Here is a 12,285-nt window from a genome sequence, read left to right on the forward strand (position 1 = left end):
CAAAAACACTAATAATAACAAACACCCCCACTCCCACGATCCGTCCAACCCGACCCCCCCCCCCCTCCTCTTTTTGTCACTCTTGCCTGTCTTCAAAACTTGAGAGCCCTCATAATGGTAGCGGCATTTAGATTAGGCTATGTAGGCCTACTGTACAATAACCATAGACTGTATATAAGAATATACAATAAGACAAATAGAAGACAATAACACATTTCTTGTAGAGAAAAGGAGGCGAGTCTGGATCCCTCTGCGTCTACTGGAAGAAACTGCAGTCACATGACCACAAACGTCAACAACGAAATGGCAGCCTCCTGTTTTGTAAATTAACACAAGGTCCAAGCTGGTGAAGGAGCCCTTTTTTAACCCAAGAATCACATATCCAAGACGAAACCACTGGGTGTGTATTCAGCATTTCAATGGCTACATAACCGGGGACTTTAACGTTAGCTAGCGGCGCTGTGGGGAGCTAACGTCTCTGTGTGCAGAGCATAGGCAGTAAAAGAAAGAGCAGGGGGGGGGGATGTTGTTGACTGTTTTCAAATGAGAGAACGGTTGGTCACAATACGTCTGTGTCTGTAGTGTATTGTGCGTTATCAAAGCGGAGAAAAAAGCGGTTTACTTAGAGCCGTAAAATTGAGAAAATTATCCAACAACAAATATCCTGCGGCGTTCTACCACACCCAATACTAAAATCAACATCGACTCACTGAATTAATTCATTGTATGTGTTATGGTTGGCCTGTTGATAATAGTGAATTGAAAAAATCGCCCGTCCACGTAAAACTAAGCTCTGTGGTTTTGTAGTCGTATTAGAAAATCATAATCACAGTTTGTTTTATTGTTTGGGTGACAGGGGCGTTTCTAGGATTTGAGGACATTGGGGGCTAGCCCGGACCTCTGTAGAAGCCATGTCTTAAAGCCACCATGGGCTTAGCGGATAAGGGTGGAACTGCAGACTTTTCACATAGACTTTGCATGGCGAAAGAAACTTTCAGCAGATACTTTTTTTTTGGGGTACATCAACTTACCAGCCCGAACACTTAAAGGGTCCTTGTTTAAAACGTCACGTTTTTAAAAATTTTAACATTCACTAGTAGCTGAATCCAGAGTTATTAAACTAGGCATGATGAACGTGCATAATGGACGCGAGCAGACTGCACCGCGCATGCTAATATGACTGTTCTCCCGAGGTCCTGTAGCTGTAATAATGGATAATGCTAATGCTAATGGTTGTAATTCACCATGTGTTCTATAAATACATCCATGGTATGTATGATGTAAAGCCTGTAATGTGGATGAGAGATGAAGCCATGGATGTTATTAAGAGAAGCTCTGTTCACGAAACTGCAGGCTAACCCTAGTAGCTAGCTAGTAGCGCAGCATAATAATTACATCTCCTTGGTTGTCTAAATACATCCATCGTTTATTTAGATAAGCATGTAAACGATCAGGAACAACGAAAACACAATGTTTAACGTTAGTGAATATTTTATACAATGAAACGGCGAGTTCATGAGTTCGCCACTTGTAAGAGAGAAGACACACCAGCCCGATAATCGGCCGTCGGACCGTCTGGTGAGGTCGGTGACTCGAGTCTGTTCGCTGTGTCCCGTGCCGTCGGCCGTCCGAGGAGCCGTCGGCATTCATTTGGGCCGACCCGACATGTTCAGTCGGAGACAGGGCAGTCGGGACTCACCCGGAAATGGCGAGCAGATGAGCCTCTCAAAATCTGACCTTTGTCAATCTGAAATGAAAGCAGATTCAGAAACTGCACGGCCTATTTCTCGCTTAAAATGTTTTCAGAAACACATTTCGGTGAACTATTTTAGTACAATATGAGATCGTATTCTGAACAAGCCGCCATGACAGTCTGGCTGTGAATTTCCGGAGAAAAAAGAACCACGTGACGCGTTCGTCCAATCAGCTGCCGGTTTTCATTTTCTGGTAAATAATCAGACTGTTAATGGAAACAATACAGAGCAGCGCCGCCTGCTGCTATGGAGACGTATTACGTTTTGCGCACGCGCAGAGCGTACGCTCAAGTCGGCGTCGCCTCAGTGTGTTCTGAGGCATTTTTTGGACCTCGGGGACCCGACTGATCAGTCCGACTGCCTTTTCTGCCGACGGTCGGCCCGTCTGGTTGGTGTGTCAGGGCCCTAAGAGACGAGCATGTTGCTACCGGTTGCTACGACAACACAAACAAACTGTTGCTAGTGCGTATGTCCATCGTGACGTCATGGGCCAGTCAACGCGGAAGATCCGAGCTCCATGATGATTGCTTTATGCGCTTTTGAGCACTCTCATTGAAATGAACGGGGCTTCCCGCCGAACGCTGTATCCAGTTCTCTTCACACATCCATGCCCTCCCCTCTCCTCCATCTCCTCAAGCCCCCAGGAACAGCGCCAGGCTTTGAAGCAACCCTGCACTTAGTGGCCAATGGTGGAATTGCAACATCTGGCAACCTTAAGCCCAGAAAGACTTTCCCGGGTAAAGTCTATGGGGAAAGTTTTCCCATAGACTTTACATTACATTTAGTCTACGTCTATATCGGAGAATATTTTTTTTGACAACTTACCAGTCCAAACACTTAAATTGTCCTTATTTAACTCATTATGTTTAAAAATATGTAACATGCACTATTGCTGGGCGGTATACCGGTTTATACCTTATACCGGTATTAATTTCCCATATGATATGAATTTTTCATATACCGTAATACCGGTGCATTGCCGCAGATAGCGCTACGGCCGAAGTAATCTGCGAGTGAATTGAGAACGGGAGCCCTGTTAACTGCGTACCCTTCTCACTCATGGTAGTAACTTTATAACACAAAAATTAATAACCCACAACTGACTCTCTTTAACAGGATAAAACACCGTAGCACACAACAATTTGTGACTTAAACAATTTCTAACACTAATAATTTTACATTTACAAATTTACACCACCGGACGGCATGTTGGGTAACATTATAGCTGCTAGCTAGCCAGGTAGCATAACAGTAGCTCCGGTCGCTACTGCACATTCAAGAACAGAGAAGAAAGTTAGAGGATGAAGAAAGATAACAACAACAGAACAACGTATGCTCAAGAGAGTAGCCGTCTGTTGTTCCGAAATGTTTTGTTTCTAAAAAAACGGACATAATTTAGCCACTGTTGTTGCCCGTCGCTTTAACGTTACTCGGCCGTGCTAACGTTACTCGGCCGTGCTAACGTTAAAGACATGTCACTTCAAGCAAGCAGCGGAGCAACATTATGAATGCAATCAGTCCACCTACGGTCCCACTACAGACCGTTGAGAAAGACGGGTTCAGAGCAATGATTAAAACACTGGATTTAAGATGTCTTGAATGAGCTTGAATGTCTTAATGTCGTTGAGCTATCATTTTCTTGGTTGCGGTTGAGCCGGCTAGCCAGACTTTCCTCCTGTCTCTCAAGCAAGTGTAATTTAGAGTCGTCATTAAGTAACAAAACAATCGGGTCGGTAGGAATTCGACATCCTATCACATCAGATATTGTTGATGTTGTTTTATTCCAGAACACATGCACCTGTTCACACTCCCAGACCATGTGCAAGAAAGTTCCAGTTTGTTCAGGTTGACAGAACGTGCAATAGGAAGTGGGAATGACCTTAGAGACGTATCTCTTCTGAGGAGTCCAATATGTCCTATGACATATGTTGAAGTGGATCTGCTGGTGATTTGGGTTCTTGGAACAATGGAAAATGTTGTCTCAAACTGTCTCCCAATTAATGCGTTCCCCTCAGGGCTCAGCTCTCACTCCCATTTATTTGCTATTGGGAGTTCTCCTATGGATGCTTGCATCAATTTGGCATAGATCTTGGACGCTAATCCTCTCACCGGAAAATCAACAAACCATTTAAAACTGGGTGCAGCTCAAGACTGTTTCCCCATGGTACTCCATAACATTTTAGGGCTGATCTTAAGCGCAGATACAAGAAGAAGGATGTCCTGGGGACCTCAAAACTAGCTCTTAGATCTTCAAAACTCAACATACCTTTCTCATTGAATAGCTGGTTTACAGTATAAATGCCTCTATCAATCCATTGCTTGCAAGCAAAGGGTTTGTTACCGGACATTAAGTGTGTATTGTACCAAATTGGGGTGTTCAAATGCCACTTGTTGGTGTAGCATAGTTGCTCCTCCATCTGTTTAAAGTTAGTTAAATGATTGGTGATAATAGAGCCATAGGCTAGCATACACTTTTTTGGACACACACCTGTAAAGGCACGGTCTTGCAGTCTTAGACTTCCAGTGAGGTTTTGCTCTATTTCTCTCCATGGGACTGTAGATGAGGGGTCCATCCACACTCTGAGGGCCCGTAGCTGAAAGCCTCTGTGATACTCAGTCGCCCACTTTTCTATAACAACCTAACTTACCTTTGGCCACGGTAGTGTTTATACAGCTATCTTACAACTATTTTGTTTTGAAAGGGAAACAATGTTAAAGTTGTTTGTATGTGTATTCATTAGATTTAAGTTTATTTTACTACTTTGCAGTTTGCACAATAAAAATAGTTTAGATTCTGTAACTGTTTCATGCATTCTCTTTCATATAACATTGTATAATGTTGTGGAGCCAAGCAAACCCTTTAGTAATCAAACTAAGTAATTAAACATGATGACATTAAAAATGTTTTTGTGATATTCTATGTACTCCTGATAGTAAAATAAGCCATTATAAACCTATATGAAGGCCCAGTCAAGCAAAAGAAAGAAAATACTGTGATATACAGTGAAATTGGCAGAATCTTAAAAAATACCGTGTTACAAATTTTTGGTCATACCACCCAGCACTAACATGCACTAATAGCCAAATCCAGAGTTTATTTAACTATTCATAATGAATATGCATTATGAACGCAAGCAGACCCAAGGGACTGCGCCCAGCTGAGCCGCCCTGCACTGCAGGCTCATATGATGGTTCTTCCAAGTTCCTTCAGCTGTAATAATGGATATATTGGCTGTAATTCATCATTTGTATTATCTTACAATACATCCTCCGGCTGTATGCTGGAAAGCCTGTAAAGTAGATGTAACGTTATTCACTTCTCTTTTCCCAAACGGCTAGCTATCGGCTAACAGTAGTAGCTAGCGGTAGCTAGTAGCACAACATGATGATTCCATCTCCTTGGTTCTCTTAATACATCCATTTACAATGAATGGCAAGTTCTCCACGTATACTTGTTTCTTGTTTCTATATCCACAAGAGACAAGCTCATGAATGTGTGGTGTTGCTACAACAACTCAAACAAACTGTTGTTCTAAGCTAGGATGCAGGGGTTAAAGGAATTTTTAGTGCGCATGCTCATCATGATGTCATGTGCCGCTCAATTTTTTTAGCTTTTGATTGGAAAAACAGTTAAATGTATTTATGTTAACATTAGTTTAATGGAATATTAAAAGGTTTTCTTTCACTCACACACATTGGTGCAACACCATAACGTAAAGTAATGTTATGCAATGTGAGGTTTGGAAAATAATGGGGAAATCGTTATTTTATGGAAATTTGATTTATTTATGAGAAAAACCCTGGAAATAAAAGTATGCTGTAGGATCAGACGAGTATGTCCCGCTTGCTAAACTGGCAGAAATATAACACCAAGTTATACCCCCCTACAACAAATGTGAGTAGTGATAGTGAATTCACCACCGGACAGGATCTTCTGGCTTTTGTTTTAGGCCAGGTCTGTGGAAATCGGTCACAGACCTGCCCACACCAGCCAATTAGTATTTCCTTTTAATATTTAACTCCTGTGACAATTGCTTATTCAGCATGTTACAGTAGGTTAAAGGTCCAGGTATGGACTGTGACTTTAAGCTCCACGTTTATAGTCAGGTAAAGTCCGTCACTGTCCTGCTCCAGTCACCTGAAGTCAACATGTCAGGTAATCTATGGATTATTAGGGTGGGTTTGAATAACGACAGATGAATGTTTGTTGTTTAAAGGGTAGTTGTGTTAAGTTAGTGTTTTTCAGGATTGAATAGATTCTTTTTACGTCATAAATGCCTCGGTGTGAAACTGTCCGCACTTGGAATTATCAGCAGCTTTAATCTTTAACTTTTGACATTCACTTCATCATACATATTAAGGGCGTTGTAGCTCTGTTTTGAAAAAGTGTGCTATCAAGAAATATTACTTAAATGTTATATTAAGGTGTTGTTTTCTCTCATCATTCAGACACTGGCATGTCTCCAAAGATCACAGGAGAGCTGCTCAGGCAGCTTCGCCAGGCGATGAAGAATTGTAAATACTTCTCTGAGCCCATACAGGCTTACATCGTCCCTTCTGGAGATGCACACCAGGTAAGGGACATCGCACTAGGGCTGGGTGATATGGAAAAAATCAAATATCACAATATTTTTGACCAAATACCTCGATACCGCAGCAATATTGTAGTGTTGACTATTAGTGCTTTCACAAAAATAATATTCAATGAGAGTTTTGATAAATAATAATTAGTAATGTCGATATAATGACTAAGTGGGTAAAGGCAAATAATAGAACAGCTAGAACAGTCTGGTAAGCTCAGAAAATGACATAAACTTTACTGTAATGCAGCCTTTAAAACCAGGAAAAGACACCACTTATGCCATATTACGATATCCAAAATCCAAGACAATATCTAGTCTCATATCACGATATCGATATAATATCGATATATATTGCCCAGCGCTACATCACACACACACACAACATATGTATATACTACATGTTTGCATTACTAAAGTCACCCCTAAATATAAACTAAGACGCTCAAGCAAACAGTCATGCAGATTCTTGACTTTCTGTGTGTCCTTCATTCACTTCATTCACTTATTATCATCTTGTCTGGCATTCGCAATTAATTGTTGCCCTTTGCCGACTGCTCCTCCCTTTACCCCTCTCCGTGCACAGGGAGTAATGTGAGGAGTACAGCAAATGTGGCATTTAAAATGTCTGACTGGTTGATGGCCACTTCTTACTGATTATTAATGAAGCTGCTCTCTCTCTTTGCCCCCATGTCTTTCAGAGTGAATACATTGCACCGTGTGACTGCAGACGTGAATTTATCTGTGGATTTAATGGCTCTGCAGGTACGTTCGGCTTGGGTGTGAATGACAATGTACATGCAAGTTTAAAAGTTATCTAAAGTTCAAATCTTAGTTGGTCAGACCGGTAGCCAAGATCTAATTTCCACTGTGGAAAAACCTAAGACAATGTGATAAATGAACTTGCAGGGACATCCAACTTTTATTCTGTTGATGTATTCAGGGTAAATCACCCACATGCATTGTCTCATGTTCAATTTTGATAGTGCAGTCGATGTACAGTAGACATTCGTTTTTTATGATGTTAGCGGAAGTGTAGTTTTTGGTACGGTGGCCTCATAGGCAGAGTTTGACATTCGAGCCAGGGGGGGCCAAAAAAAAAAAAAAACTCATTGTAGCAGCTGAGACCTGGCCTACCACTTGGGGAACAGAGCACCAGCACATATGGACAAAACAATCATGCTACATAAACATATGTTTATTTTTAAAGAAGATTTTAAATTACATTGTAACAATTTAACAACTCGCCAATCCAATCGCGGCACGGCTGTCTTGGAACGCAATAGACAGACGGTGGCAGGATGCCCCGACACTTAAATTCAACTACAATGTAACCGTGAACTATCAGTGTTGGACCTACAGTCTGTTGAGATGCCTCTCCAAACACAGAAACGAAGTGCAGTCACACCATAAAACGTTAAAACAAGAAAAAATCCGTATTTTGCCGTAATCCAATGACACGAAAAAAAAGTAATCCACAGCGATTAGTAGATCCACAAACAGTCACAGTGTATCCAGCAAGGCCAATACGCGCGTCACATTCACCAGCCAGCTCCAAACAGGTGAACGAGGCCTCTCCACTTCGCCGTTTAAACAAAGTGGAATAAACGTATAAAAGTCCAAATCTACACAAAACCCGATCAATCAATTAGTAAGCTGACATCACATTTATATACATGGCATTTAGGAAACCTTTATTACAACGTTGGCACAGTAAGATGTCCAGACTAGAGCAACAGTAATTTTCGTTTTTTGCGCCCTGCATATGTGTCGACAATGGTCTCAGGGGAGAGCCAGAGCCCTGAAAAAATATTTTTTTTACTAAAGCAGTAGGCCTATATGAAATCAGATGTATTACCTACCACCATTTAGTTGTTTTGTGTTATTTAAAATATTTATAAAATATCTGGTCATGCCATGAAACAATGCAATTACCCGCTTCAGCCGCCAGGGGGGGGGGGGCAATGCTCCCCCTGCCCCCCCCGCAAACTCCGCGTATGGGTGGCCTACTTTGGTAAGAATCACTGTGGGAAATCAACAAACTTTGAAAAGAGAGAAGGAGAACTTACTTTCAGACTTTTTGTTCGCTGCTCGAGGCGTACTGTATATCTTGCTTCTCAGAACTGACCCAACAGCTTTGACCCAGCGTCTTCTCCTAAAAGCACAACTGACACATCAGACGAGTAACAATACAATCAACTCTATTCATAAAGCACATTTAAAAACAACAGCGTTGAGCCAAAGTGCTGCATATTCATAAAGCAAAAATGTTCCTTGTAATAACAAGACAGTAATAGACTCCCATTCCAGTATCAGTTTTCTTGCATACTTTTACTTTCATCCATTGTACAAACCAGATCCAACAAAGCATCTGTGGATTGGAAATGTCAAATCTGCTGTGTGTTGTGATGTGTAGGTACTGCCATCGTCACAGAGCAGCACGCTGCACTGTGGACTGATGGGAGATATTTCCTCCAGGCCAGTCAGCAGATGGACAACAACTGGACCCTTATGAAAATGGGTAATGTTGATGTTTCTGTTCTACATAAAAACGCAAATGAAAACATTACATGTCATTTAGCTGACGCTTTTATCCAAAGCGACTTACAATTGCTATATATGTCAGAGGTCGCACGCCACTGGAGCAACTAGGGGTTAAGTGTCTTGCTCAGGGACATATTGGTTGATGTATCGCAGTGGGAATTGAACCCGGGTCTCCCACACGAGTCTCCCACACCAAAAGCATGTGTCATATCCACTGCGCCACCACCACGCCCAAAACAAACTCATGTAATGTTATGTAAGCTATAAACACAAACACTCTAAAGTTGTGGTTATTTTCGACTACTTACACACATTTGTAAAGTGTATGACTGGCTCTACAAATTCTGTTATGACCTTTGTCTTTATACACAACGCAAACGCTAAGTACCCTTTATCCTCCTACACATGCTCAGAGGTAATGAATAAATACCTTATCAATATTGTCCTATTTATGTCTGGCTTTTAAGACGAAAATAAATCTTCAAAGAAGCGGTGTGTTAAACACTGCTACGTGTCATATTGTACGTCTCTGTCTTTGTTCGTGATCAGTTGTTTTTTTATAATCATGTCTAGGGCTGAAGGAGACACCCTCTCAGGAGGACTGGCTGATCAGCATCCTGCCAGAGAACTCTAAAGTGGGAGTAGATCCTTGGATCATCGCTGCTGGTAGGTTGCAGTACCATTTTCCTTTCAGCGCAGTCAATCAACATTATTAGTAAGGCCTCAGCCCATAATGCAGCAGGAAATATGCTGTAGTAAACTAAAATCATACATGTTGGAGGTTTGATTTAACAATATTGAAAAAAATCTTCAAACGCAACAGCTGTACAGAGAGCACCTAATTTTGCCTCTCCATTATCTGAACTTCAGCCTCCTGTTTGACCAGCAGGCATGGGGGTCAACAGATCGTATGTGTTGTGTGAATCTTTTGCGACACATTTTGAAATTGATTCTTTTCCCTAGAATCAATATTTTTTCACCTAAATGTGTTTTTGTTAAGACGGTACCCCTGACCGAAAGCAGGAACTGCAGAAAATACACGTTATGTACTTCTTTACAAACGAAATAAATGTCAGACTGACTGACTGATATGTTATCTGTATTCTTCTTAGAAGACAATTCGTTTTTTTGTATTGCATTTGTAAGTGTATTATTCAACTTTTGTTTTTGTTAAAAAAAAGAAAATTGCGATACTCAATACTACTGAATCTAAGCTCTAGAGATTATAGAGAGATTAAAGTTCTCACATTGCACAATAACTTCATAAGCTTTTAGACCGCTACGCTTGTGCTGTGATAATGTATCCCGTTTTCTCTTGTCATCATGTTGTCAAAAAAAGATGTTTGTTGTGTTTTTTAAAACTATTTGCTCATCTTAACACTCGTGATGTTATGTTTCAGATCAGTGGAAGAATATGTCCAAGGCGCTGACCAGTGCAGGCCACTCTCTGGTGGCTGTGCAGGACAACCTGATCGATGTGGTCTGGATGGACCGCCCAGAAAGACCCAGCACACAGCTCCGCACCTTGGGCTTAGAGTACACCGGTCAGTTCAAAACACCATTCAACCATTTAACAACATTTCAATTACGGGAGCTAACTAGGGTTTTGTGTCAGAGATAGAGACATTTAAATCTCCAACCACACCTTTACCTTTCTTATCTTTTGTTTCCAAGCCAGAAAACGTTAAGGTTTCAGCCCACTGTAACTAGATATACATGTGTTTGTAGGAAAGGAATGCAGTGGCACCATGTTGATGAACATTGCTGTCTTCTTACAGGTATGTCCTGGCAAGACAAGATCACAGCACTGCGAACCAAGATGACTGAGAGGAAAGTCACCTGGTTTGTTGCCACAGCGTTGGACGAGATTGCATGTATGGATCATTTTTTTGTTTTACCTCTGCCAAGGAGGTACTGTACTTGAACACAGTAATGTAAAAAAGAAAAAATGTTGAGATGATTTACTTGATTTGAAAACTTAAGACTAAACACCTTTACGGGGGCCGTATAAAAGAAAGGAATCAGCGTGACAGACAGCAAATGCATCCCTCTGAAGATGTAGTAGATATTTAAGTAAAAGACTTTTACCAAGGATATCTTATTTGACTGGACATCAAACGTTATGTTTGTCTGACCTTTTTGTTATTGTAACCATACAATAAATACCAACCCTGTGTTTGTTAGGATAACTCTTAAAATAACAGCATAACGTGCGGTTTAATAAGCCCTGGGCTATGGGTGGACATATCCTGCAAGTTCCAAGGGTGTAACATGTTAGGGCAAGTGGAAATATAATCCCAGGGGCCAAACACTATAGCCCAAAGGAACAAAGAATTAAAGGCCTATTTGAGATCCATTTTGTTGACGCCACATTAGGTTTTATTAGTAGTTTTTAGTTACTGTTGTGTAAAACAAGCAGCCGCCGTACCCAACATCCCTACTGTTACATAAGTCTGATACATGATCACGATCCAAGGACCCAGGGATGCACGGGTGTCCCTCTAGATGCCTGTCTGAGCACCTTGTTCACCGTGCCTAATGAGCTCTTGTTTCTGATTGTTTGGTCTGAGAGTTTGTGTTAATTAGAGTAAATGCTGAATTTGATTGTCATCAGGTAGCATTTAGACAAGAGGGTTTAATTGAAGGGGATTTGCTCAGGCATCCACAAAGGATGAGTGGCAGTCCAATAATAATGTTGATATTTAACGCCCAATATATTGTAGTGAGGTTTCAGTTGCGACACATACTGTAGTGTTTAAAATGGATGGTAACTATACTGTTTTGAGTGTTAGCATGGAATAGGAAATATAGCTAAGTGGCTACTGACATTGTAGCTGTCATTATGGGCTGAAGCTATTTCTTTAGTAACTCTTTCTTAAATTTTACTAAATGTTATGTAAATGTCATTTTCTGTTATTTCCTTTTCCCAGGGCTTTTTAACCTCCGTGGTGCAGACATCGAGTACAACCCAGTGTTCTTTGCATATGCCATTGTGGGGATGAACACGATAAGGTAATGGAATGTAACAATGCAGCAACGTATTGGCCCCATCGATGTTCTGTTATCTGCCTTAATGCTACTGACTGATATGAAGGACTAAATGGTGGTGATTAATTATGAAGTCACCACCATTTTCAAGTTCAGTTTGCAAAGACCATCACTGCATATGTGTGAGAGGAAGCAAAGAGGAACTCAATTACAGTTAACTCTGAATATGGTGTTCACATGAGTTTTCAGCCTTTTGTACTTAAAAGCAATGTAAATCCTCAATGACGTCAGATGCATCCATGAAACGAATGAATGAGGTCTTGCTGCCACCCGTACTCATGATTATGCGTCTTATATTTTTAAAAACATCTGTATCAAATTAGGGCTTTAACTAGCAACTATTTAATTATCAATATATC

At 40.9% G+C, this 12,285-nt stretch overlaps 1 protein-coding gene across 2 annotated transcripts in view; it reads left to right on the forward strand.

Moving 5' to 3' along the window:
• The first annotated feature begins 217 nt into the window (after nucleotides 1–217).
• xpnpep1 (X-prolyl aminopeptidase (aminopeptidase P) 1, soluble) overlaps nucleotides 218–12,285 on the forward strand; it is a 17,735-nt gene continuing 5,667 nt past the window's right edge. The window contains exons 1-8 of one of the 2 annotated variants that reach the window (XM_031289086.2): nucleotides 218–400; nucleotides 6,204–6,328; nucleotides 7,036–7,099; nucleotides 8,751–8,855; nucleotides 9,452–9,544; nucleotides 10,279–10,422; nucleotides 10,657–10,752; nucleotides 11,809–11,890. In XM_031289086.2, the coding sequence (XP_031144946.1) occupies nucleotides 6,212–6,328; nucleotides 7,036–7,099; nucleotides 8,751–8,855; nucleotides 9,452–9,544; nucleotides 10,279–10,422; nucleotides 10,657–10,752; nucleotides 11,809–11,890 (701 nt within the window). In that variant the 5' untranslated portion in view covers nucleotides 218–400; nucleotides 6,204–6,211. Of the gene's footprint in view, nucleotides 401–5,764; nucleotides 5,911–6,203; nucleotides 6,329–7,035; nucleotides 7,100–8,750; nucleotides 8,856–9,451; nucleotides 9,545–10,278; nucleotides 10,423–10,656; nucleotides 10,753–11,808; nucleotides 11,891–12,285 lie in introns of those variants that run through there. The other variant, XM_031289085.2, reaches the window with a different exon arrangement.

This window comes from Sander lucioperca, chromosome 4 (genome assembly GCF_008315115.2).
Source record: "Sander lucioperca isolate FBNREF2018 chromosome 4, SLUC_FBN_1.2, whole genome shotgun sequence".
In the NCBI taxonomy this organism is placed as follows: Eukaryota; Metazoa; Chordata; class Actinopteri; order Perciformes; family Percidae; genus Sander; species Sander lucioperca.